The sequence below is a fragment of the Leucoraja erinacea genome, unplaced genomic scaffold, assembly GCF_028641065.1.
Source record: "Leucoraja erinacea ecotype New England unplaced genomic scaffold, Leri_hhj_1 Leri_277S, whole genome shotgun sequence".
In the NCBI taxonomy this organism is placed as follows: Eukaryota; Metazoa; Chordata; class Chondrichthyes; order Rajiformes; family Rajidae; genus Leucoraja; species Leucoraja erinaceus.
In genome coordinates this window covers 99,622-122,173 of record NW_026576178.1, presented here as the reverse complement: position 1 = coordinate 122,173, position 22,552 = coordinate 99,622, and the positions used below count along the sequence as shown (strand labels likewise).

Below are 22,552 nucleotides of genomic sequence, written 5' to 3'. Positions count from 1 at the left end.
TTGGTGGAAAGGGAGGTTAACGTCCCGCACCCTCTCTCCCATTGGCTGTTCCCCGCGTCGCTTAGCGCCGCATTCCGCGTCCCATTTGTTCGGGGTGGGGACGGGGCGGGGTAGCACCGTGACCTTCAACGAGCACATGGGCTGCGCCGCGCAACCGAGCTTGAACGAGGATGGCGCGACATAGTTTGGATACGCGACGTGGTGACGTCATCACGCCGTCTGACCGACCAGTGGGCGGAGATAGGGGGCGGGACATGGAGGTGCGCGTTGACGGATATCCGGTCCGAGCAATCAACGAGTGTCGACGTCGGTACGTCACGCCGTTGAGGGCAGGACATGAGGTGGGCAGTGACTGACATGCGGACGGACCAATGAACGAGCGTGGACGGTCATTGCATCACGCCGTAGTAGGTGGGATATCAGGCGGGACCAACCAATGAGAGGCCGTGATGGGGAAGGACGACGTTGATCGACAGCTGCTCCGCCCAATCGCCAGGCATCCGGGCATCCAACGTCGCCGCGGTCATCCCCCGCCATGTTGTCCGGCAAAGCGGCCGTGCTGACCGCTTCGACCCGCGGCATCGGCCTGGCCACCGCCCGCCGCCTGGCCCGCCACGGCGCCCGGGTGCTGGTGAGCAGCCGCCGGCAGGACCACGTGGACGAGGCGGTGTCGGGCCTGCGGGCTGAGGGGCTGGAGGCCTGGGGCGTCGCCTGTCACGTCGGCCGCGGGCCGGACAGGTAACGGCGCCGCTGCGTCACAGGGGGCAATCACAGCGGTGATGTCACAGGGTGGCCGTGACGTAACATGGCTGTGACGTCACGGAGGGGGAGGCGGCCAATGGGATGCGACAGTGGTGACGTTATGAGGGGCGAGACGGCGAATGGGAGAGGAGGTGGTGACGTAATGGGGGTAAAGGAGGCCAATGGGATGCGATAGCGGTGACATCATGGGGTGCGAAGCGGCCAATGGGAGACGGGGGTGGTGACGTCATCGTGGGCGAGGCAGCCAATGGCAGACAGGGTGGTGACGTCATCGTGGGCGAGGGGGCCAATGGGAGAGGGGAGCGGTGACGTAATGGCGGGGCGAGGCGGCCAATGGGAGGCGCGAGCGTTGACATCATGGCGAGGCAGCCAATGGGAGGCAGGATGGTGACGCATTTGGGGACGAGCCGGCCAATGGGAGGTGGGTTTGTGACGTGGGGCGAGGCAGCCAATGGGAGGCGGGTTCATAACATCCTAAGGGTGAGGCAGCCAATGGGAGGGAGGAGCGGTGACATCATGGGGGGCGAGGTGGCCAATGAGAGATGGGTTGGGTAGTGGGCAGATGCATGGCCGATACAATTTAATGATTGTGGATGATCTGCCATGATCACATTGAATGGCAGTGTTGGCTCGATGGGCCGAATGGCCTACTTCTGCACCTATTGTCTATTGCCAATTTTCAACAGAATATTGTAGGCATGAATACAGATCAGATCAGTGTGCCCACATTGAATGGCGGTGCTGGCTCGAAGGGCTGAATGGCCTACTCCTGCGTCTATTGTCTATTGACAGGGAGGCGCTGGTGGCTGAGGCCGTGCGCCTGTTCGGTGGAGTGGACATCCTCGTCTCCAATGCCGGAATCAACCCGCACGCGGGCAGCATCCTGGACTGCCCGGAGAGCGCTTGGGACAAGCTGTGGGAGGTGAACGTCAAGGCGGCGGCACTCCTCGCGGGGCTGGTGGTCCCCCACATGGAGAAGAGGGGAGGTGGGTCTATCGTGCTGGTTGGCTCGGTGGCCGGCTACAGGCCGTCGTTCCCCATCGGGGCGTACGGGGTGAGCAAGACGGCGCTGCTGGGCCTGACCAAGGCTCTGGCCGGGGAACTGGCCCCGCTCCGCATCCGGGTCAACTGCCTGGCCCCGGGCTTCATCAAGACCAACTTCAGCTCTGCTCTGTGGGAGGAGGATGGCCTCTGGCGGAAACTGGAGAAGGGGGTAGCCATGGGGCGGCTGGGAGAGGCAGAGGAGTGCGCCGGAGTCGTGGCGTTCCTCTGCTCACCCGACGCGGCCTACATCACCGGGGAGACGGTCGGGGTGAACGGGGGCATCGACTGCCGTCTCTGAGCTGCCTTCACCCTCCCCCCTCGTCTCCGATCCTCGAGCCCCCCAAGGAATGGCCGCAAAAAATCAACTCCAGAAATCCACAAAAATCGACTGGAATTATTCCTACTAATTATACCTGCTGCCCCTTCTCCTCACTCCGCAATAACCATCCTGATCTCCCGGTGGCTCAGCACTTCAACTTCCCCCTCCCATTCTAGGCTCGAAGGGTTGAATGGCCTATTCCTACACCTATTGTCTATTGTCTATTCCCAATCCGAACATTCTGTCCTGGGTCTCCTCCATGACCAGAGTGAGTCAATAGACAATAGGTGCAGGAGTAGGCCATTTGGCCCTTCGAGCCAGCACCCCATTGAATGTGATCATGGCTGATCATCCCCAATCAGTACCCTGTTCCTGCCTTCTCCCCATATCCCCTGACTCCGCTATCTTTAAGAGCTCTATCTAGCTCTCTCTTGAAAGCATCCAGAGAACCGACCTCCACTGCCCTCTGAGGCAGAGAATTCCACAGATTCACAACTCTCTGGGTGGAAAAGTGTTTCCTCGTCTCCGTTCTAAATGGCTTACCCCTTATTCTTAAACTGTGGCGCCCGGTTCTGGACTCCCCCAACATCGGGAACAAGTTTCCTGTCTCTAGTGTGTCCATCTCTTAGTAATCTTATTTGTTTCAATAAGAATCCCTCATCCTTCTAAACTCCAGAGTATACAAGCCCAGCAGCTCCATTCTCTCAGCATATGACAGTCCCGCCATCCAGGGAATTAACCTTGTAAACCTATGCTGCACTCTCTCAATAGCAAGAATGTCGTCCCTCAAATTAGGGGACTAAACCTGTGCGCAATACTCCAGGTGTGGTCTCACTAGGGCCCTATACAACTGACCCCTCGCAAATTGGAGGAGCAGCACCTCGTATTTCACTTGGGCAGTTTACACCCCAGTGATATGAACATTGACCATCAATTTCAGGTAGTCCCTGCCTTCTTCTTTCCCCTCCCCTTCCCAGCTCTCCAACAGCTCACTGTCTCCGCCTCTTCCTTTCTTCTTCCCGCCCCCACCAGCCCCACATCAGTCTGAAGAAGGGTCTCCACCCGAAACGTCGCCTATTCCTTCGCACCATAAATGCTGCCTCACCCGCTGAGTTTCTCCAGCATTTTTGTTTACCTTCGATTTTTTCAGCATCTGCAGTTCTTTCTTAAACATTCTACTTCTCGAGTCCGTGAGTGATACGGTGTGGAAAGAGGCCTAATTTGCCCACGCTGGCCACCTCCTCAACTTAATACCTTTCATCTAATCAATGATTGTTCTGGAATGGTTATATACATATATATTTTTTAAAATTTTAATTAAAATATTAATTCATAAGTCTGTTTATTGTCATTATTTCGGTCAAGAAAGCTAATTGCATGTTGACCTTCATAAGTAACATTCGCAAATTTGCAGATGACAAAGCTGGGTAGCAGTGTGAACTGTGAGGAGGATGCAGGGTGACTTGGACAGATTGGGTGAGTGGGCAGATGCAGTTTAATGTAGATAAATGTGAGGTTATTCACTTTGGTGGCAACAACAGGAAGAGATTATTATCCGAATGGTGTCAAGTTGGGAAAAGGGGAAGTACAATGGGATCTGGGGGTCCTTGTTCATCAGTCACTGAAAGTAAGCATGCAGGTACAGCAGGCAGTGAAGAAAGGGAATGGCATGTTGGCCTTCATAACGAGGATTTGAGTATAGGTCCTTCTGCAATTGTACCCTAGTGAGACCACACCTGGAGTATTGTGTGCAGTTTTGGTCTCCTAATTTGAGGAAGGACTGTACTGCTATTGAGGCACTGCAGCATAGGTTCACAGGGTTAATCCCCGGGATGGTGGGACTGTCATATGAGGAAAGATTGGAAAGACTGGACGTTTTTAGACTGGACTGGAATTTAGAAGGATGAGAGGATATCTTATAGAAACATATAAAATTACCAGACTAAGTGGGACCCGTTGGGTCCCATGTTCACACGGGAGGGCTGGTCCCCCAACGCAATATTCCACCTCTCCACTAATTCCAATATTGGCGGCCAGTAAGGGGGGGGGAGTGCTTTTTGGAGCGTTATTATGGATATTGTGGGCTGAAGGGTCTGGTTTCCAGAGGGCTAGTATGGACATTATGGGCCAAATGGATTCTTGCGGTGGCAGCTCAGTCACTCAAGCCTGATGTGCTGGCAGCTCACTCACGGCTGGTGGGCTGGCAGTTGACTCACGGCTTTTCCTTGAAATTCCATTTCAAGCAGGGTGCAAGGCCATCAAATTCAAGTGCAGTTTCTTACCACTTCAAACAGGGTGCAAGGCCACCAAATCCAATTTCAGTTTCATGCCACTTCAAGCAGGGTGCAAGGCCACCAAATTCAGGTGCAGTTTCCCACCACTTAAAGCAGGGTGCAAGGCCACCGAATTCAAGTGCAGTTTCCGACCACTTCAAGCAGGGTGCAAGGCCACCAAATTCATGTGCTTTTTCATGCCATTTCAAGCAGGGTGCAAGGCCACCAAATGCTAGTGCTGTTTCATGCCATTTCAAGCAGGGTGCACTGCCACCAAATTCAAATGCAGTTGCATACCATTTCATGCAGGGTGCAAGGCCACCACATTCAAATGCCGTTTCATACCATTTCAAGCAGGGTGAAACCACCATAAAACCACACAAAACACCACATAAAAAACAAACACAGTTCAGTAGACATTCAGTGTGTTCAGTTGATTAACAGCTCAGTCGTGACCTCTCCCTCCCCCATCTGGCAGAGGCTGAGCCACACCCACACTTCCGGGTATTATAATCCCTCCCACTCCCACCGGAAGGGGCGTGGCGTGAATAACAGGAGAGAGATTCTCAACATTTTTGAAACATTAATAACACTTTTATTTTTAATTGATGGGAAGAATCCTCTGCACCTGATGAGTGGAGGGGGACTGAGTAAGATGGCCAAAAATCAGCCGTAAGTGGTAGCGTTTGATCTAACATCAATGGACAGTGCAAACAGGAAGTTGTCACGTTTCCACCAACAACTATTTGCAGTGCAGCAGTTCAAAGTAACCACATTTTTATTTTCAAACCACATTAAGGGCACTCACATTTGAGTAGACATGTGTTCAGTGTTATTCACAGCTCAGAGAGACGTGGCCCTCTCGCTTCCTCCATCTTGCAGAGAATGAGTGAGGTACATCACCTCCCGGTTTATATTCTCTCCCCCTCCCACCAGCAGGGGCAGCAGAAAGAATCTCAACATTTTAAAACATGAATAACTCTTTTATTTTTCATCGATGGGAAAAATGCTCTTGCCCTGCACAGCGTAGGGGGACTCTGAGTGAGATGGCCAAAAATCACATCCGTAAGTGGCAGCGTTTTTTCCTTAAAATCACGAAAGAGAAAAACAGGGAATGGTCAAGATCTTACTTTTAGTAATATAGATAAAAGGACAGAACAGGCTAGATGCAGGAAAAATGTTCCCAATGTTGGGGCCGTCCAGTACCAGGGGCCACACACAGTTGAAGAATAAGGGGTCGGCAATTTAGAACAGAGATGAGGAAACACTTTTCCACCCAGAGAGTTGTGAGTCTGCGGAATTCTCTGCCTCAGAGAGCGGTGGAGGCTGGTTCCCTGGATACTTTCAAGAGAGAGCTGGATAGAGCTCTTAAAGATAGCGGAGTCAGGGGAGATGGGGAGAAGGCAGGAGCGGGGTACTGATTGTGGATGATCAGCCATGATCACATTGAATGGTGGTGCTGGCTTGAAGGGCTGAACGGCCTACTCCTGCACCGATTTACTGCTCTCTCAATCTGCAGGTGCTGGTTTAAACTGAAGATGGACGCAAAAAGCTGGAGTAACTCAGCGGGCCAGACAGCATCTCTGGAGAGAAGGAAGGAATAGGTGACGTTTCGGATCGAGACTTCTTCAGTCCCGAAATGTCACATATTCCTTTTCTCCAGAGATGCTGTCTGTCCCGCTGAGTTACTCCAGCTTTTTCTGCTCTCTAGTCTCTAGCGGCCCACAAGCTTCAAAAATAAGAAGGTGCACAAAAATGCTGGAGAAACTCAGCGGGTGCAGCAGCATCTATGGAGCGAAGGAAATAGGTGACGTTTCGGGCCGAAACTCTTCTTCAAAAATAAGAACGTCGTTTTATTGTGGGATGAACTGAGAAATGGACTGGATCAGAATGTCAGGACAGACAGCCATTCACTGAGATACTGTACCGCTGCGCCACAGAGGCAGCCCTACCCATTGATCTATCTATCTGTAGGTGACAATGTTCGTTTCCCGCCCATCGTTAGACCTGGTGTTATTCTAAACCTGGATTAGATCAAGCCGCTTGGTACAGTTGCCGGAGTGGGCGAGGGAAGGATCAGAATGCAATGTGAATCACAATATTTGGGGGGGGGGGGGGGGGGGGGGGGGGGGGGGGCTAGATGGGCGACCATAACATCACAAGAACCCCATAATTGTAAATTGCCCCCAGTGTGTGTGGGATGGTGTCAATCCAGAGAGTTGTGAGTCTGTGGAATTGAGCGGCTGGGTTTGTATACTCTGAAATTTAGAAGGATGAGAGGGATTCTTATTGAAACATATAGCATTATTAAGGGTTTGGACACGCTAGAGGCAGGAAGTAATTTCCCGATGTTGGGGGAGTCCAGAACCATGGGCCACACACAGTTTAAGGATAAGGGGGGAGCCATTTAGAACGGAGATAAGGACACACTTTTTCACCCAGACAGTTGTGAGTCTGTGGAATTCTCTGCCTCAGAGGGCGGTGTAGGCCGGTTCTCTGGATACTTTCAAGAGGGAGCAAGATAAGCTCTTGAGGATATGGGGCGAAGGGGATATGGGGAAAAGGCAGGAACGGGGTACTGATTGGGGATGATCAGCCATGACCGCAGTGAATGGCGGTGCTGGCTCGAAGGGCCGAGCGTTGGGCAAGCATCGTAGGGGGAGAGAGAATTACAACAATTGCAAAGGGGAAAAAATCTCAGTCTGGTCTAGCAAAGAGACACATCTCTCTCTCTGCCAGTCGCCATTTTCTCGTCGCCATTCACCATGAGCCAACAATCCTCTTCCGCCCAACCGGGTTGTCATCTGTTGGTAGAGATGTGATGGAGGTCAGCGCCAAGGAGGTGAAACACGGGCGACGATTACCCAAAACTGTTTTTAACCCCCCCCCCCACTGGAAGTGTGTCTCTTGTAAAAGTTCTCAGGCTAAGGAGAGCTGTGCCTGTAAAGCTATCGTCTCCAGCGTATTCCTGAAATCTACGTTTCATTTGTCAACAAAATAGAAAGTGTACAGAGGAAATTTACTAGAATGTTGCCTGGGTTTCAGCACCTAAGTTACAGGGAAAGGTTGAACACGTTAGGTCTTTATTCTTTACGGCGCAGAGGGTTAAGGGGGGACTTGATTGAGGTCTTTAAAATGATGAGAGGGATGGACAGAGTTGACGTGGATAAGCTTTTTCCATTGAGAATAGGGATGATTCAAACACGAGGACATGATTTGAGAATTAAGGGACAAAAGTTTAGGGGTAACATGAGGGGGAAATTCTTTACCCAGAAAGTGATAGCTGTGTGGAATGAGCTTCCAGTGGAAGTGGTGAGGGCAGGTTCGATTTTATCATTTAAAAATAAATTAGATAGGTATATGATTTAAATCTTTTTATTTGAATTTCACAGCAATTTGCATACATACAATTATAACAGACAGTGACAGTCAAGGCATAATTGTGCAACAGTATGTAAGCGACCCTCAACGCCCTTACCCTTACCCACCTTCAACCCACCCGATAGGTATATGAAAGGGAAAGGAATGGAAGGTTATGGTCTGAGTGCAGGTAGATGGGATTAGGTGAGAGTAAGTGTTCGGCACGGACTAGAAGGGCCAAGATGGCCTGTTTCCGTGCTGTAATTGTTATATGGTTATATTGACATGATGAAATAATCGGTCGCCTGGGCTTGTACTCACTGGAATTTAGAATAGACAATGGATAACAGGTGCAGGAGTAGGCCATTCGGCCCTTCGAGCCAGCACTACCATTCACCGTGATCATGGTTGATCATCCCCAATCAGCATCCCGTTCCTGCCTCCTCCCCATATCCCCTGACTTCGCTATCTTTAAGAGCCCTATCCACCTCTCACCTGAAAGTACCCAGAGAACCGGCCTCCACCGCCCTCTGAGGCAGGGAATTCTACAGACTCACCAAAATGCTGGAGTAACACATTGGGCCAGGCATATTGGTCCTTATTGCGAGAGGATTTGAGTTTAGCAGCAAGGAGGTTCTACTGCAGTTGTAAAGGACCCTGGTGAAACCGCACCTGGGGATTGTGTTAAATTTTGGTCTCCTAATTTGAGAAGGACATTATTGCTATTGAGGGAGTGCAGCGTAGGTTCAGCAGGTTAATTCCCGGTATAGCGGGACTGACATGATGAAATAATGGATCAACCAGGATTGGAATTTCACTGGAATTTAGAAGGGTGAGAGGGGATCTTACAGAAACATATAAAACCCTTCAAAATCCTAAGCATTTAGAACGGAGATGAGGAAACACATTTTCCCACGGAGAGTTGTGGATCTGTGGAATTCTCTGCCTCACCCGGTTCTCGGGTGGCTTTCAAGAGAGAGCTAGATAGGGCTCTTAAAGATAGGGGATTCGGGAGATATGACGGGAAGGCAGGAACGGGGTACTGATTGTGGATGATCAGCTATGATCACATTGAATGGAGGTGGTGGCACGAAGGACCGAATTGCTTAATCATGCACCTATTATCTATTGTCTATTGATCACTGTAAATCCCTCACCCCCGATTCCCAGTCTGAAGAAGGGTCTCGACCCGAAACGCCACCCGTTCCTTCTCTCCACAGATGCTGCCTGTCCCGCTGAGTTACTCCAACATTTCGCGCACATCTTCCATTCACCGCAAGTATGAAATGACAATAATAATTCGAGAGTTAATAATTGAACAAGATCGAAGTCAAACTCACCGAGTGCCTTCAGTGTGATGGTCGCTGAGGCTCGAGCGGCGCCGCCTTCTGCAGCGAGTGTCACTGTGTAATCCCCGTTGTCCGACTCGTTCACCGAACTCAGTACCAGCGACCCGCTGGTGAAGTTTAAATCCACCCGTGACCTGTACTCAGGATGGATCACCGCGGATGTTCCGATCCATGGGACGATCGTTTTTGATTAGCAAACCCAGTTTCTGTTGGAGACAGCACTTGACGGCCGCACGTGAACTCCACGTCTCCCCCAATGCGGACATCTATGTCGCTCTGTGCCGGCTCGACGGTAAACCACTGCGACCCGCCTGAGGATGAGAAAGGCGCATGAGAGCGGGGAAAAGCAAGTGACGGCCAAAGTTCACAAGGGATAGGAGAAGAATAAGGCCATTCTGCCAATCAGGGCTACCCCGCCATTCAATCATGTCTGATCTATCTCCCTCCTAGTCCCATTCTGCATTCTCCCCATAACACCTGACACCCGCATTAATCAAGAACTTGTCAATCTCTTCCTTAAATATATCCACTGACTTGTGGCCTCGGACATGTTGGATTGCAGACTGACATTCGCCACCAGTTCTGCGGACGGAATAAAGATTAAAATACATGTAGCAAGGAACTGCATATGCTGGTTCAATTCCCAGGTAGACACAACGTGCTGGAGCAACTCAGCGGGACAGGCGGCATCTCCGGAGAGAAGGAATGGGTGACATTTCGGGTCGAGACCTGTCTTCAGACTAAAGATTAAACAAATGGCAGAGCATAGAAACATAGACACACAGAAACATAGACAAATAGGTGCAGGATTAGGCCATTTGGCCCGTCGACACCCAGTCTACTCAACCTCTCCCTACAGCTTGCACCCTCAAGTCCTGGCATCATCGTTAATCTTTTTTGACCCCTTTCAAGCTTGACAAGGTTCCTGAAACCTTTTCACCGGGCTGGAGAACAGATTGAGACGTAGATTTAAAACCTGTTCAAATGGAGTTTTCTGTCCTAGTACATTCCAAGTACCAGTGAATTTAGCTGGACAGAAAACTGGACTGGTCCATGTAGAATTAGCCATCCCAGGAATTAACCTGGTGAGCCTATGCTGCACTCTCTCAATAGCTAGGTCTTTCCTCAAATATGGACACAATACTCCACAATACTGCAACTGCACACAATACTCCAGGCGTGGTCCCACTAGGGTCCTGTACAACGTCATTGAATCATCAAGCACACGCCGTTCGGCCCCACGTGCCCATGCAGCCCAACATGCGCCATTTACTCTAGACCCACCTGACCGCGTTTGGCCCATATCCCCCTAAACCTGTCCTATCCATTTACTTGTCCAAATGTTCAGGAAGCTAATGGCACATTGCTCTTTATTGTGAGAGGATTTTAGTTTAGGAGCAAGGTGGTTCTACTGCAGTTGTACAGAGCCTTGGTGAGACCGCACCTGGGGTGTTGTGTTAAAATTTGGTCTCCTAATTTGAGAAGAACATTATTGCTATTGAGGGAGTGCAGCCTGGTTAATTCCCGGGATGGCGGAGCTGGCATGATGAAATAATGGATCCACAAGGATTGCAATTTCACAGGAATTTAGGATGAGAGGGAATCTTACAGAAACAATTACAATCCTTAAGAATAATCCTAAACATTTAGAACGGAGATGAGGAAACACATTTTCACACAGAGTTGTGAATCTGTGGGATTCTCTGCCTCAGAGGGCGGTGGAGGTCGGTTCTCTGGAGGCTTTCAAGAGAGAGCTAGATAAGGCTCTTAAAGATAGCGGAGTCCGCGGATATGGGGTGGAACGGGGCACTGATTGATGATGATCAGCCATAATCATATTGAATGGCGGTGCTGGCTCGAAGGGCCGAATGACCTACTCCTGCATCTATTTTCTATTGATCACTGTAAATCTCTCACCCCCGATTCCCAGTCTGAAGAAGGGTCTCGACCCGAAACGCCACCCGTTCCTTCTCTCCACAGATGCTGCCTGTCCCGCTGAGTTACTCCAACATTTTGCGCACATTTTCCATTCACTGCAAGTATGAAATGACAATGATAATTCTAGAGTGAACGATTGAACAAGATCTAAGTCAAACTCACCGAGGGCCTTCAGTGTGATGGTCGCTGAGGCTCGAGCGGCGCCGCCTTCTGCAGCGAGTGTCACTGTGTAATCCCCGTTATCCGACTCGTTCACCGACCTCAGCACCAGCGACCCACTGATGAAGTTTAAATCCACCCGTGACCTGTACTCAGGATGGATCACCGCGGATGTTCCGATCCACGTGACGATCGTTTTCGATTGGAAAACCCAGTTTCCACCACAGATAGCACTCCACCAGAGACACAAAACGCCGTGATAATTCAGAGTTCAGGAACATCTCTGGAGTGAAGGAATAGGCGACGTTTCGGGCCGAGACCCTTCTTCAGACCCGAAACGTCACCCGTTCCTTCTCTCCGGAAATGCTGCCTGTCCCGCTGAGTAACTTCAGCATTTTGTGTTGATCTTCTGTTTAAACCAGCATCTGCAGTTCCTTAGACACAGTTCATTTAGAAGGGTGAGAGGGGATCTTACAGAAGGAAGTAACATTCCAGCGGGATTGTACAAGCTAGATGCAGGAAAAATGTTCCCGATGCTGGGGGAGTCCAGAACCAGGGGTTACAGAGACGGAGAGAGGGGGGCCTGTAGGGGAGGGGAGGTGAGGGTCGAGAGGTCCTTACCCAGCACGGTGAGGTTGGTTGTGCCCTCCTGTTTGCCCTCTGGGTAGGTGTAAAACTCACAGCTGTAGATGCCGTAGTCTCCCATCTGCAACGGGTTGATGATCAGCGTGGCATCGTCCAGGCTGGGCTGGCGGAAGATGATGCGGTCTCCGGTCTCGGCCGGGTAGTTGGTGCCCAGGATGGGGTTGTAGACGGCCAGGACGATCTTCGCACCTGACGCGTCCTTCACTCAGGCCACCTGGGTGCCCACAAACCCAGACACACACTGCTGCACCGTGACGTGCTGGGCTAGTGACCCTGGGGAAGTAAGGGGAGGAAGTGATGGAGACTCAGTCTTGTAATGGCGGTTAACACACACACACACACACAAACAGTATATGTATCTCTTGAAAGCATCCAGAGAACCTGCCTCCGCCGCCGTCTGATCACCATTCCGCAGATCACCATTTGCAGTAAGTAGTCCATTTCAACTTCAAGCAGAACACCCAAGCCACAATTTGCAGTAAGTAGTGCCTTTCAGCTTCAAGCCAAAGCTCACAAGCCACCATTTGCAGTAAGTAGTGCCTTTCAGCATCAAGCCAAAGCACCCAAACAACCATTTGCAGGCAGTGCCTTTTTACTTCAAACAAACCATATTTTCATTTTCAAACCACATTAAGGGTACTCAGTTGTGTAGACATTTGTTCAGTGTTATTCAGAGCTCAGAGAGACGCGACCCTTGGCTTCATCCATCTTGCAGAGACTGAGTGAGGCACACCACTTCCTGGTTTTATAGTCCCCCCCCCCCCCCCCCCCCCCTCCCTCCAGCAGGGGCAGCAGACAGAATGGTGATTTTTTTAAACTTCAAGCCAAATCACCCAAGCCACCTTGGGAGCTTTGCTTGAAGTTGAAAGGCACTACTTACTGCAAATGGTGGCATGAAGTTTAAAGGCACTACTTGCTGCAAATGGTGGCTTGGGAGCTTTGGCTTGAAGTTTGAAAAATTCACCATTCTGTCTGCTGCCCCTGCTGGAGGGAGGGGGAGGGACTATAAAACGAGGAATTGGTGTGCCTCACTCAGTCTCTGCAAGATGGATGAAGTAAAAAGGCACTGCCTGCAAATGGTGGCTTGGGTGCTTTGGCTTGAGGTTGAAAGGCACTAATTACTGCGAATGGTGGCTTGGGTGCTTTGGCTTGAAGTTGAAGGCACCTCTTACTGCAAATGGTGGCTTGGGTGCTTTGGCTTGAAGTTGAAATGCACTATTTATTGTAAATGATGGCCTTTCAACTTCAAGCCAAATCACCCGCCACCGTTGCAGTAAGTAGTGCCTTTCAACTTCAAGCCAAAGCACCCAAGATACCATTTGCAGTAAGCAGTGCCTTTCAATTTCAAGCAAAGCACCCAAGCCACTATTTGCAGTAAGTAGTGCCTTTCAACTTCAAGCCAAAGCAGCCAAACAACCATTTGCAGGCAGTGCCTTTCTACTTCTAACAAACCATATTTTCATTTTCAAACCACATTAAGGGTATTCAGTTGTGTAGACATTTGTTCAGTGTTATTGAAGTTGAAAGTCACTTCTTACTGCAAATGGTGGCTTGGGAGCTTTGCTTGAAGTTGAAAGGCACTACTTACTGCAAATGGTGGCTTGGGTGCTTTGGCTTGAGGTTGAAAGGCACTACTTACTGCAAATGGTGGCTTGTGTGCTTTGCTTGAAGTTGAAAGGCGCTACTTACTGCAAATGATGGCTTGGGTGATTTGGCTTGAAGTTGAAAGGCATTACTTACTGCAAATGGTGGCATGAGGTTTAAAGGCACTACTTGCTGCAAATGATGGCTTGGGAGCTTTGGCTTGAAGTTTGAAAAATCCACCATTCTGTCTGCTGCCCCTGCTGGAGGGACTATAAAATGAGGAATTGGTGTGCCTCACTCAGTCTCAGCAAGATGGATGAAGTAAAAAGGCACTGCCTGCAAATGGTTGTTTGGGTGCATTGGCTTGAAGTTGAAAGGCACTACTTACTGCAAATGGTGGCTTGGGAGCTTTGGCTTGAAGTTGAAATGCGCTATTTACTGTAAATTATGGCCTTTCAACTTCAAGCCAAATCACCCGCCACCATTGCAGTAAGTAGGGCCTTTCAACAAAGCAAAACACCCAAGCCACCATTTGCAGTAAGTAGTGCCTTTCAACTTAAAGCTAAAGCTCCCAAATCACCATTTGCAGGAAGAAGTGCCTTCAACCTCAAGCCAAAGCACCCAAGCCACCATTTGCAGTAAGTTGTGCCTTTCAACTTCAAGGCAAAGCACCAAAGCCACCATCAGCTTTAAGTAGTGCCTTTTGACTTCAAGCCAAATCACCCAAAGCATCATTTGCAGTACACAGTGCCTTTCAACCAAGCCAAAGCACCAAAGCCACCATTAGCATTACGTATTGCCTTTCAATTTCAAGCCAAAGCACCCAAGCCACCATCTGCAGTAAATAGTGCATTTCAACTGCAAGCCAAAGCACCCAAGCCACCATTTGCAGCAAGTAGTGCCTTTCAACCTCATGCCACCACTTGCAGTAAGTAGTGCCTTTCAACTTCAAGCCAAAGCACACAAGCCACCATTTGCTGTAAGAAGTGTCTTTCAACTTCAAGCCAAGTCACTCAAGCCATCATTTGCAGTAAGTAGTGCCTTTCAACTTCAAGCCAAAGCACTAAAGCCACCATTAGCATTAGGTATTGCCATTCAACTTCAAGCTAAAGCACCCAAGCCAGCATCTGCAGTAAATAGTGCATTTCAACTTCAAGCCAAAGCACCCAAGCATCAATTTGCAGTAAGTAGTGCCTTTCAACTTCATGCCACCATTTGCAGTAAGTAGTGCTTTTCAACTTCAAAGCAAAGCAACCAAACCACCATTTGCAGTAAGAATTGCCTTTCAACTTCAAGCCAAAGCACCCAAGCATCAATTTGCAGTAAGTAGTGCCTTTCAACTTCATGCCACCATTTGCAGTAAGTAGTGCCTTTCAACTTCAAGCCAAAGCACCCAAGCCACCATTTGCAGTAAGCAAGTATGATGTTGTGGCGATCAGTGACACATGGTTGCAGGAGGGCTGTGATTGGAAACTAAATATTCCAGGATTTTGTTGCTTCAGGTGTGATAGAATTGGAGGGACAAGAGGTGGAGGTGTTGCATTGCTTATCAGGGAGGAGAAATGGAGGACATTTAAAGGTTAAATTTTAAGAGTACAGAATCTTTATGTCCCTGTTCGGTTGAAAGGAAATAGTAAAAATTGGAAAGAGCCAAGGTTTTCAAGGGAAATTGGACACTTGGTGCGGAAAAAGAAAGTGATAGAATGACGGTCGAACTGATGGGCCGAATGGCCCAAATCTGCTCATATCGCTTATGAACTTATCATTGGACCACTGGTATTCATACAAAGAGCAAACATTGCAATACCTCCTCAGCAGGACGTAACAATCTTCACCTGACCTGTTGTGAGTCTACTCCTGCCATGCCACATCTTGCATATAACCACATAACCATATAACAATTACAGCACGGAAACAGGCCATCTCGGCCCTACAAGTCTGTGCTGAACATTTATTTTCTGCTAGTCCCATCTACCTGCACTCAGGCCATAACCCTCCATCCCTTTCCCATCCATATACCTATCCAATTTATTTTTAAATGATAAAATTGAACCCGCCTCCACCACATCCACTGGAAGCTCATTCCACACCGCTACCACTCTCTGAGTAAAGATGTTCCCCCTCATGTTCCCCCTAAACTTCTGCCCCTTAATTCTTGTCATGTACTCTTGTTTGAATCTTCCCTACTCTCAATGGGAAAAAAAACTTATCCACGTCAACTCTGTCTATCCCTCTCGTCATTTTAAAGACCTCTATCAAGTCCCCCCTTAACCTTCTGCGCTACAAAGAATAAAGACCTAACTTATTAAACCTTTCTCTGTAACTTAGTTGCTGAAACTCAGGCAACATTCTAGTAAATCTCCTCTGTGCTCTCTCTATTTTGTTGACAGTCTTCCTATAATTGGGCGACCAAAATTGTACACCATACTCCAGAATTGGTCTCACCAATGCCTTGTACAATTTTAACATTGCATCCCAACTTCTATACACAATGCTTTGATTTATAAAGGCTACCACACCAAAAGCTTTATTTACCACCCTATCTACATGAGATTCCACCTTCAGGGAACAATGTACAGTTATTCCTAGATCCCTCTGTTCAACTGCATTCCTCAATTCACTACCATTTACCATGTACGCCCTATTTTGATTTGTCCTGCCAAGATGTAGCACCTCACACTTATCAGCATTAAACTCCATCTGCCATATTTCAGGCCATCTTTCAGCCAATTCTTCCAAATGGCCTAAATCTCTCTAGACTTTGAAAATCTACTTCATTATCCACAACACCACCTATCTTAGTATCATCTGCATACTTACTAATCAAATTTACCACACCATCATCCAGATAATTGATGTACATGACAAACAACAGTGGACCCAACGCAGATCCCTGAGGAACCCCACTAGTCACTGGCCTCCAACCTGACAAACAGCCATCCACCATTACTCTCTGGCATCTCCCATTCAGCCACTGTTGAATCCATTCAGATTCAGATTCAGATTCAACTTTAATTGTCATTGTCAGTGTACAGTACAGAGACAACGAAATGCATTTAGCATCTCCCTGGAAGAGCGACATAGCATATGATTTGAATAAATATTTACATTAGCATATATACAGACATAGTGTTTTTCCTGTGGGAGGAGTGTCCGGGGGGGGGGGTGATTGGCAGTCACCGAGGTACGTTGTTCAGTAGAGTGACAGCCGCCGGGAAGAAGCTGTTCCTGGACCTGCTGGTCCGGCAACGGAGAGACCTGTAGCATCTCCCGGATGGTAGGAGGGTAAACAGTCCATGGTTGGGGTGAGAGCAGTCCTTGGCGATGCTGATCGCCCTCCGCAGACAACGCTTGCTTTGGACAGACTCAATGGAGGGGAGCGAGGAACCGGTGATGCATTGGGCAATTTTCACCACCCTCTGCAACGCCTTCCGGTCTGAGACAGAGCAGTTGCCATACCATACTGTGATACAGTTGGTAAGGATGCTCTCGATGGTGCAGCGGTAGAAGTTCACCAGGATCTGAGGAGACAGATGGACCTTCTGCAGTCACCTCAGGAAGAAGAGACGCTGGTGAGCCTTCTTCATCAGGGTTGAGGTATTGTGGGTCCAAGAGAGGTCGTCGGAGATGTTAACACCCAGGAACCTGAAGCTAGAAACACGTTCCACCTCCGTCCCGTTAATGTGGATGGGGGTGTGCATGCCGCCCCTGGACTTCCTGATGTCTACAATGAGCTCCTTGGTTTTCTTGGAGATAAGCTGGGTTGCTGTCAGTGCACCTTGCTGCTAAGTGCTGGACCTCCTCCCTGTAGGCCGACTCATCGTTGTTGCTGATGAGGCCAATCACCGTTGTATCATCTGCATACTTCATGATGGTGTTAGTACCATGTACAGGTGTGCAGTCATAGGTGAAGAGGGAGTAGAGGAGGGGGCTCAGCATACAGCCCTGTGGAACGCCGGTGTTCAGGGTGAGGGTTGAAGAGGTGTGCATGTCTAACCTAACAGACAGGGGTCTGTTGGTTAGAAAGTCCAGTATACAGTTGCAGAGGGAGGGATCGATGCCCAGGTTACCGAGTTTGGTGATCAGTTTAGATGGTATAATGGTGTTGAATGCTGAGCTGTAATCGATGAACAGCATTCTTACGTAAGTGTCTCTGTTGTCGAGGTGGGAGAGGGCGGAGTGAAGTACCTTGAGATGGCATCCTCCGTATTCCTGTTCTTGCAGTAGGCAAACTGATAGGGATCCAGTGTGGGGGGTAGGCAGCTTTTGAGGTGTGCCAGGACCAGCCTCTCGAAGCACTTGGTGATGATGGGGGTAAGTGCAACTGGAGTAATTAAATGGTGGCGGCGCGGGCACATGTGCCCTGTGTCTCCCAAAAATGGGGAAAATAGCGACGATTCCCCTTGTATCCCATCTTGCTATTCCTGCATTAATACCCAACAATTGAACCTTCTTAAGCAACCTTCCATGAGGAACCTTGTCAAAGGCCTTACTAAAGTCCATATAGACAACATCCACTGCGTTACCCTCATCAATTTCTCTAGTAACCTCTTCAAATGATTCGTCAAGATTTGTCAAACATGACCTTCCAGGCACAAATCCGTTGACTATTCCTAATCAGACCCTGTTTATCCAGATGCTTATATATATTATATCTTAGTATCCTCTCCATTAATGTGCCCACCACTGAAGTCAAACTAACAGGTCTATAATTGCTAGGTTTACTCTTAGAACCCTTTTTAACCCTTAACCCTGAACAACATTCGCAATACGCCAATCCTCCGGCACTATTCCCGTTTCTAATGACATTCGAAATATTTCTGTCATTGCCCCTGCTATTTCAACACTAACTTCCCTCAATGTCCTAAGGAATATCCTGTCAGGACCTGGAGACTTATCCACTTTAATATTTTTCAAAAGTGTCAGTATTTCTTTTTCTTAGCTAGTCTACATGTTTCCCTTACCTCACATAATACAATATCCTTCTCCTTGGTGAATACCGAAGAAAATAAACTGTTCAATATCTCCCCCATCTCTTTTGACTCTGCAGATTGCTGTCCAATCTGTCTCTCTAATGGACCAATTTTATCTCTCGTTATCCTTTTGCTATTAATGTAGCTGTAGAAACCCTTTGGATTTACTTTCACCTTCCTTGCCAAAGCAATCTCATATCTTCTTTTAACTTTTCTAATTTCTTCTAATAATATATATCTAGTTACAACTTATTTGTGAGGTCAATGGTATTATTTGTTTTAGTTGAAGAGCCTCGCCTGCTTGTGGGATTCGATTCCTTCTTATGAACATGGCGTTGAGCTTGTTCCGATAATATATGATAATTCGGATAATATATGAATTGGCCAATAGATTATGGATAATTATGGATAAATTAAATATACTATGATTTTCTCACAAGCTGTCAATTTAAAGAGAACGACCTCTTCCTTATCTGCAGCGTTAGGGGCAACACGTAATTTAACAGCGGACTGAACAACTCGCCAATGAAGTATTGGCTTGCCTGTGGCGCCCTATCAATCAAAAATTGTGGCTCCATTTCAATATGCGCTTTGTAGCTTTGGAACAAATTAGCTAATCTAGGCTGAATAATCATCTCTCGGGAGAATAAACTCGTTAGCATCCCCGATTTAATTCTACTGATGCAACAATTTAACTTCGTATTCTGATTTTTTTTTCTTTCTGAAGGATGTTGTAACCCTGTACCCGTGAGGATTTTCACAGGATATAAATTAACAGCTAAGGCCATATCTTCATTCACAGAGGTTGAGTGTCGCGAAAACGGATCAATCGCCTCACAAAGAACATGTTGCAAACGTTTTACAATATGAGAAAACTATACTATCTGATCATTGCAGCGATTGGCTTTGCTGGTAAGCACAACTGAACAACGTGAAACTTTTTATACATTTATTGAACTGATCTCTGAATTCCCTTCTTGAGTTCATGTTAGTAACTTGGCCTCCTATTTCGTTGTTTCAAATCTCTTGAATAAATTAATTATATGATGTTTTTGAGGTCAATAAATAGACGTTAGGCACGACTGCCTGTTCAAGAAGGAACTGGAGATGCTGGAAGATCGAAGGTACACAAAAATGCTGGAGAAACTCAGCGGGTGCAGCAGCATCTATGGAGCGAAGGAAATAGGCGACGTTTCGGGCCGAAACTGGGTCTGAAGAAGGGTTTCGGACCGAAACGTCGCTGAGTTACTCCAGTATTTCTGTGTAGGCACGACTGTCTCTCTGAATAATCTATGCAATCTCTTTAGCATTGATTAAAATAGTGCAACAGTGCGGAATAATTTACGACTGGATCATGACGAAAATATTAATTTGTGAGCAGGTCTCATCTATTTCTAAGAACATGTGAGATTAGTACCATAAACGAGTGTGGGGGCACTGTCATTTGTTGTGATTGTTTTTGGTTTGAGTTCCGTCCCAGATTATAAATGACTGTTGTTTCGCTGAGGATTTGTTGTAATGTGCGAACATCGCTCGATGGCGCGGACCCGGAGGGCCGAACGGGCCTGTTTCCACGATGTATCTCTGAACTAAACTAAACAAAAGCTGCCTCTAATTTATTGCAGAACTCAGGTAATGAGTTATTCGTCGGGGAAAACTGAAAACAAAAATTGAAGGGATTGCGACAGAGAAAGGAATTTTCAAGCAGCAACAACTAAAAATAACGTGTAAAACATGTTACTTCGAGAACATTTGTAATGTTGATCGAATTTAAACAAAATTTAACAGCTCACCCGGTTGGTGCTTTTGATCGCTGTTGTCAGAAACAAATATTTCTCGTACATATTCACATCAATAACGACTTTCTATGACATATGCAAGAGACGCTAAGGTTTTGTTTATGTTTTTTCCATCTCTATTTCTTGAATAAATTAACTTTCATTCCATTAGGTTCAATTCAATGTCCATTACACATATCTCGCCTGGGTAGTTTGTAGCCCAACGAAATTAACGTTGAATTATCCAATTTTAGGTAATTTACCTACAAAAACAGCCTCACACAATTTGACCCTTTCCTCCCGATGTCCGAGTTGGATTCGTACCTATATATTGCCACCCCATCCCCCTGTCCCAGTCCATCTTTAGTCCTTCCTTTGGCTTCACAAATCGCAACTCTGCTATCTTTATCTCACACCAATCGTTTCCACTCTGGCCTTCCTCCAATAATCTGACGATTAAAAACAGCCCACTCGCTTACCTGCACCTACACTTGCCCATGAATTGTACTGCCTCGTCCCTTTACTAGTCTCCCCATACTCTCACCACTATCAGTCTGGGAAAAGTTTCCGACCGAAACACCACCTGTCCACATTATTCGGCGACGCTGCTTGACCTGTTGAGTTACTGCTGAACTCAGTGTCGTTGTCCCGTCGTTTCAACACCAGTCGTTCGAGTCCAGAGCCTGGATTTTGGATTGCTCTCTCTGTGACGTCGGATGTTGCGCAGAAATGCGATTGAAGTATATGAAATGGTGACAGGCACAGATAGTATAGATAATGACATCATGCTCCTTTGAGGTACCGCTCCGTGTTCTAATTTCTAATCTGGTTAACTGTTTCATTGAACGGTGTTCATCCGAAACATCCACCACCTGCTCCTAGCAGAGTAATTGCATACGATTTCCTTATTTCCCTGAAACCTCGCAACGTATTCCATCAAACATCGCCGTGTGGTCTTGTTTAATATTTCGGCACCCTCGTGTAACAAGACGTACTTTGTTGAGGTCCGCAAGCTCTACGTGTATATAGGAAAAATAGCTGCATCGGTGCAAAGCTTACTTGCCCACGGGCAGGACCAAATGGAACCACCAGCTAACGCATCATCGCCTCTCATAACTTTATTTGCCTCTTTCAGGCCACAGCTCAGCATAGCTGACTGCAGAATAATCTAGCACATATTACCCAATCTTCGCAGAAAGAAAGTCAGTGAATGCATGCAGCATCCTGGTGAATCACTTCTACAATTTATTGAGTACAACTAGATTACCTTCTCGTGTGGCGGTCAAATTCCAGGTGAGGTTTACCCAACATTTTGTCACGTTACAACATCAGGTTTCCGTTTAAACATTCTACACCCTGACAATTGCCCGCCATCTTCACCACCACTTGTCAATATGACACTCGCCTGTGAACATCGACTGAAGTCTTTTGGTTCCTTTATGTATTGACATATTTTACTGCCCCAACATGTACTGCTTATGTCTTATCCCTTTCAACTTCCGGAAAATGCATCGCTCCACATTGTTTTCAATTCCAACTCCCAAAGCTCCGTGCATCTTTCCACCTAATTAATTTCCAACTCTATCTAAAGAGAATATTTATCACAATCTACAACACCATCAACGGTCGTGTCCTTTCCCATTCCAACTAATCAAACATTACATATTCGCATCGAAGTCATCAATAAACATAATGCCCATCAAGCGACACAGCATTGATCCCAGCAGTATACAACTGGTCACGGACGCCCAACAAGAAATGTATCCTTCCACCACAAATCTTCATCACTGGGGATCTCCCTGCAGTTGCGAGGCTGAGGCATTAAAAGTCTTGTCATTAACCAAGGCAACCCAGCCAATGTACTCATCCAATCACTGCTCAAACGAAAGACGTAGCCTATAAACTATTGACACAAAATGATCTTCACAGACAAATATATAACTATTCAAATGCGGTTCCATATGTGTCGTGATCTGCGGAAGATATTGTAAGTGCGCACCGGAGGCGTATGACCCGACTCTAAATGTAACCTATCGATATGATCGCGAGCAATTATTGGTCACGCAAGACTTTATTTAGCCGGATGACGTCAGTAAAATTAAAGCATATAAATAATTGATAACTTTCCATGGCCACGCCCCGCCAGGCGTGACATTTTGTGTTTGAAGCGGAAGTGGTTATAACATATTTACTCTATCGCACGAGCCAATATTAGCTGCGCTGTCTGACATTAAAATACTAACGTATGACATGTGATTTGCATGTTTTTCTCTTGTTTAATTCCAGTGAATGTCGTTGCGATTGCGATCCTGTCACGGGGGAAATGCGGGCTCTCCCGCTGCACTACACGCTACCTGGTGGCCATGGC

At 47.6% G+C, this 22,552-nt stretch overlaps 1 protein-coding gene and 1 long non-coding RNA gene across 2 annotated transcripts; one reads left to right on the top strand and one right to left on the bottom strand.

Annotated features, from left to right (window-relative positions):
* The first annotated feature begins 489 nt into the window (after nucleotides 1-489).
* On the top strand, nucleotides 490-2,239 carry dhrs4 (dehydrogenase/reductase (SDR family) member 4). Its single transcript, XM_055630224.1, has 2 exons — nucleotides 490-738; nucleotides 1,555-2,239. Exons 1-2 carry the CDS (start codon nucleotides 536-538, stop codon nucleotides 2,102-2,104), a joined length of 753 nt encoding a protein of 250 aa, XP_055486199.1. The 5' UTR covers nucleotides 490-535; the 3' UTR covers nucleotides 2,105-2,239.
* A 4,300-nt stretch (nucleotides 2,240-6,539) lies between these two features.
* On the bottom strand, nucleotides 6,540-12,117 carry LOC129693400 (uncharacterized). Its single transcript, XR_008722871.1, has 3 exons — nucleotides 11,826-12,117; nucleotides 9,099-9,418; nucleotides 6,540-7,202 (listed from the first exon to the last, which is right to left on the bottom strand). It is a non-coding gene; the product is annotated as an uncharacterized LOC129693400 (long non-coding RNA).
* Nucleotides 12,118-22,552: the final 10,435 nt, after the last annotated feature.

Excerpts from the sequence above, each read along its gene's own strand:
- dhrs4 (XM_055630224.1), top strand. The coding sequence starts at position 536 with ATGTTGTCCGGCAAAGCGGCCGTGCTGACCGCTTCGACCCGCGGCATC. Across the intron at positions 739-1,554 it reads GTCGGCCGCGGGCCGGACAG|GGAGGCGCTGGTGGCTGAGG; the intron begins GTAACGGCGCCG and ends GTCTATTGACAG.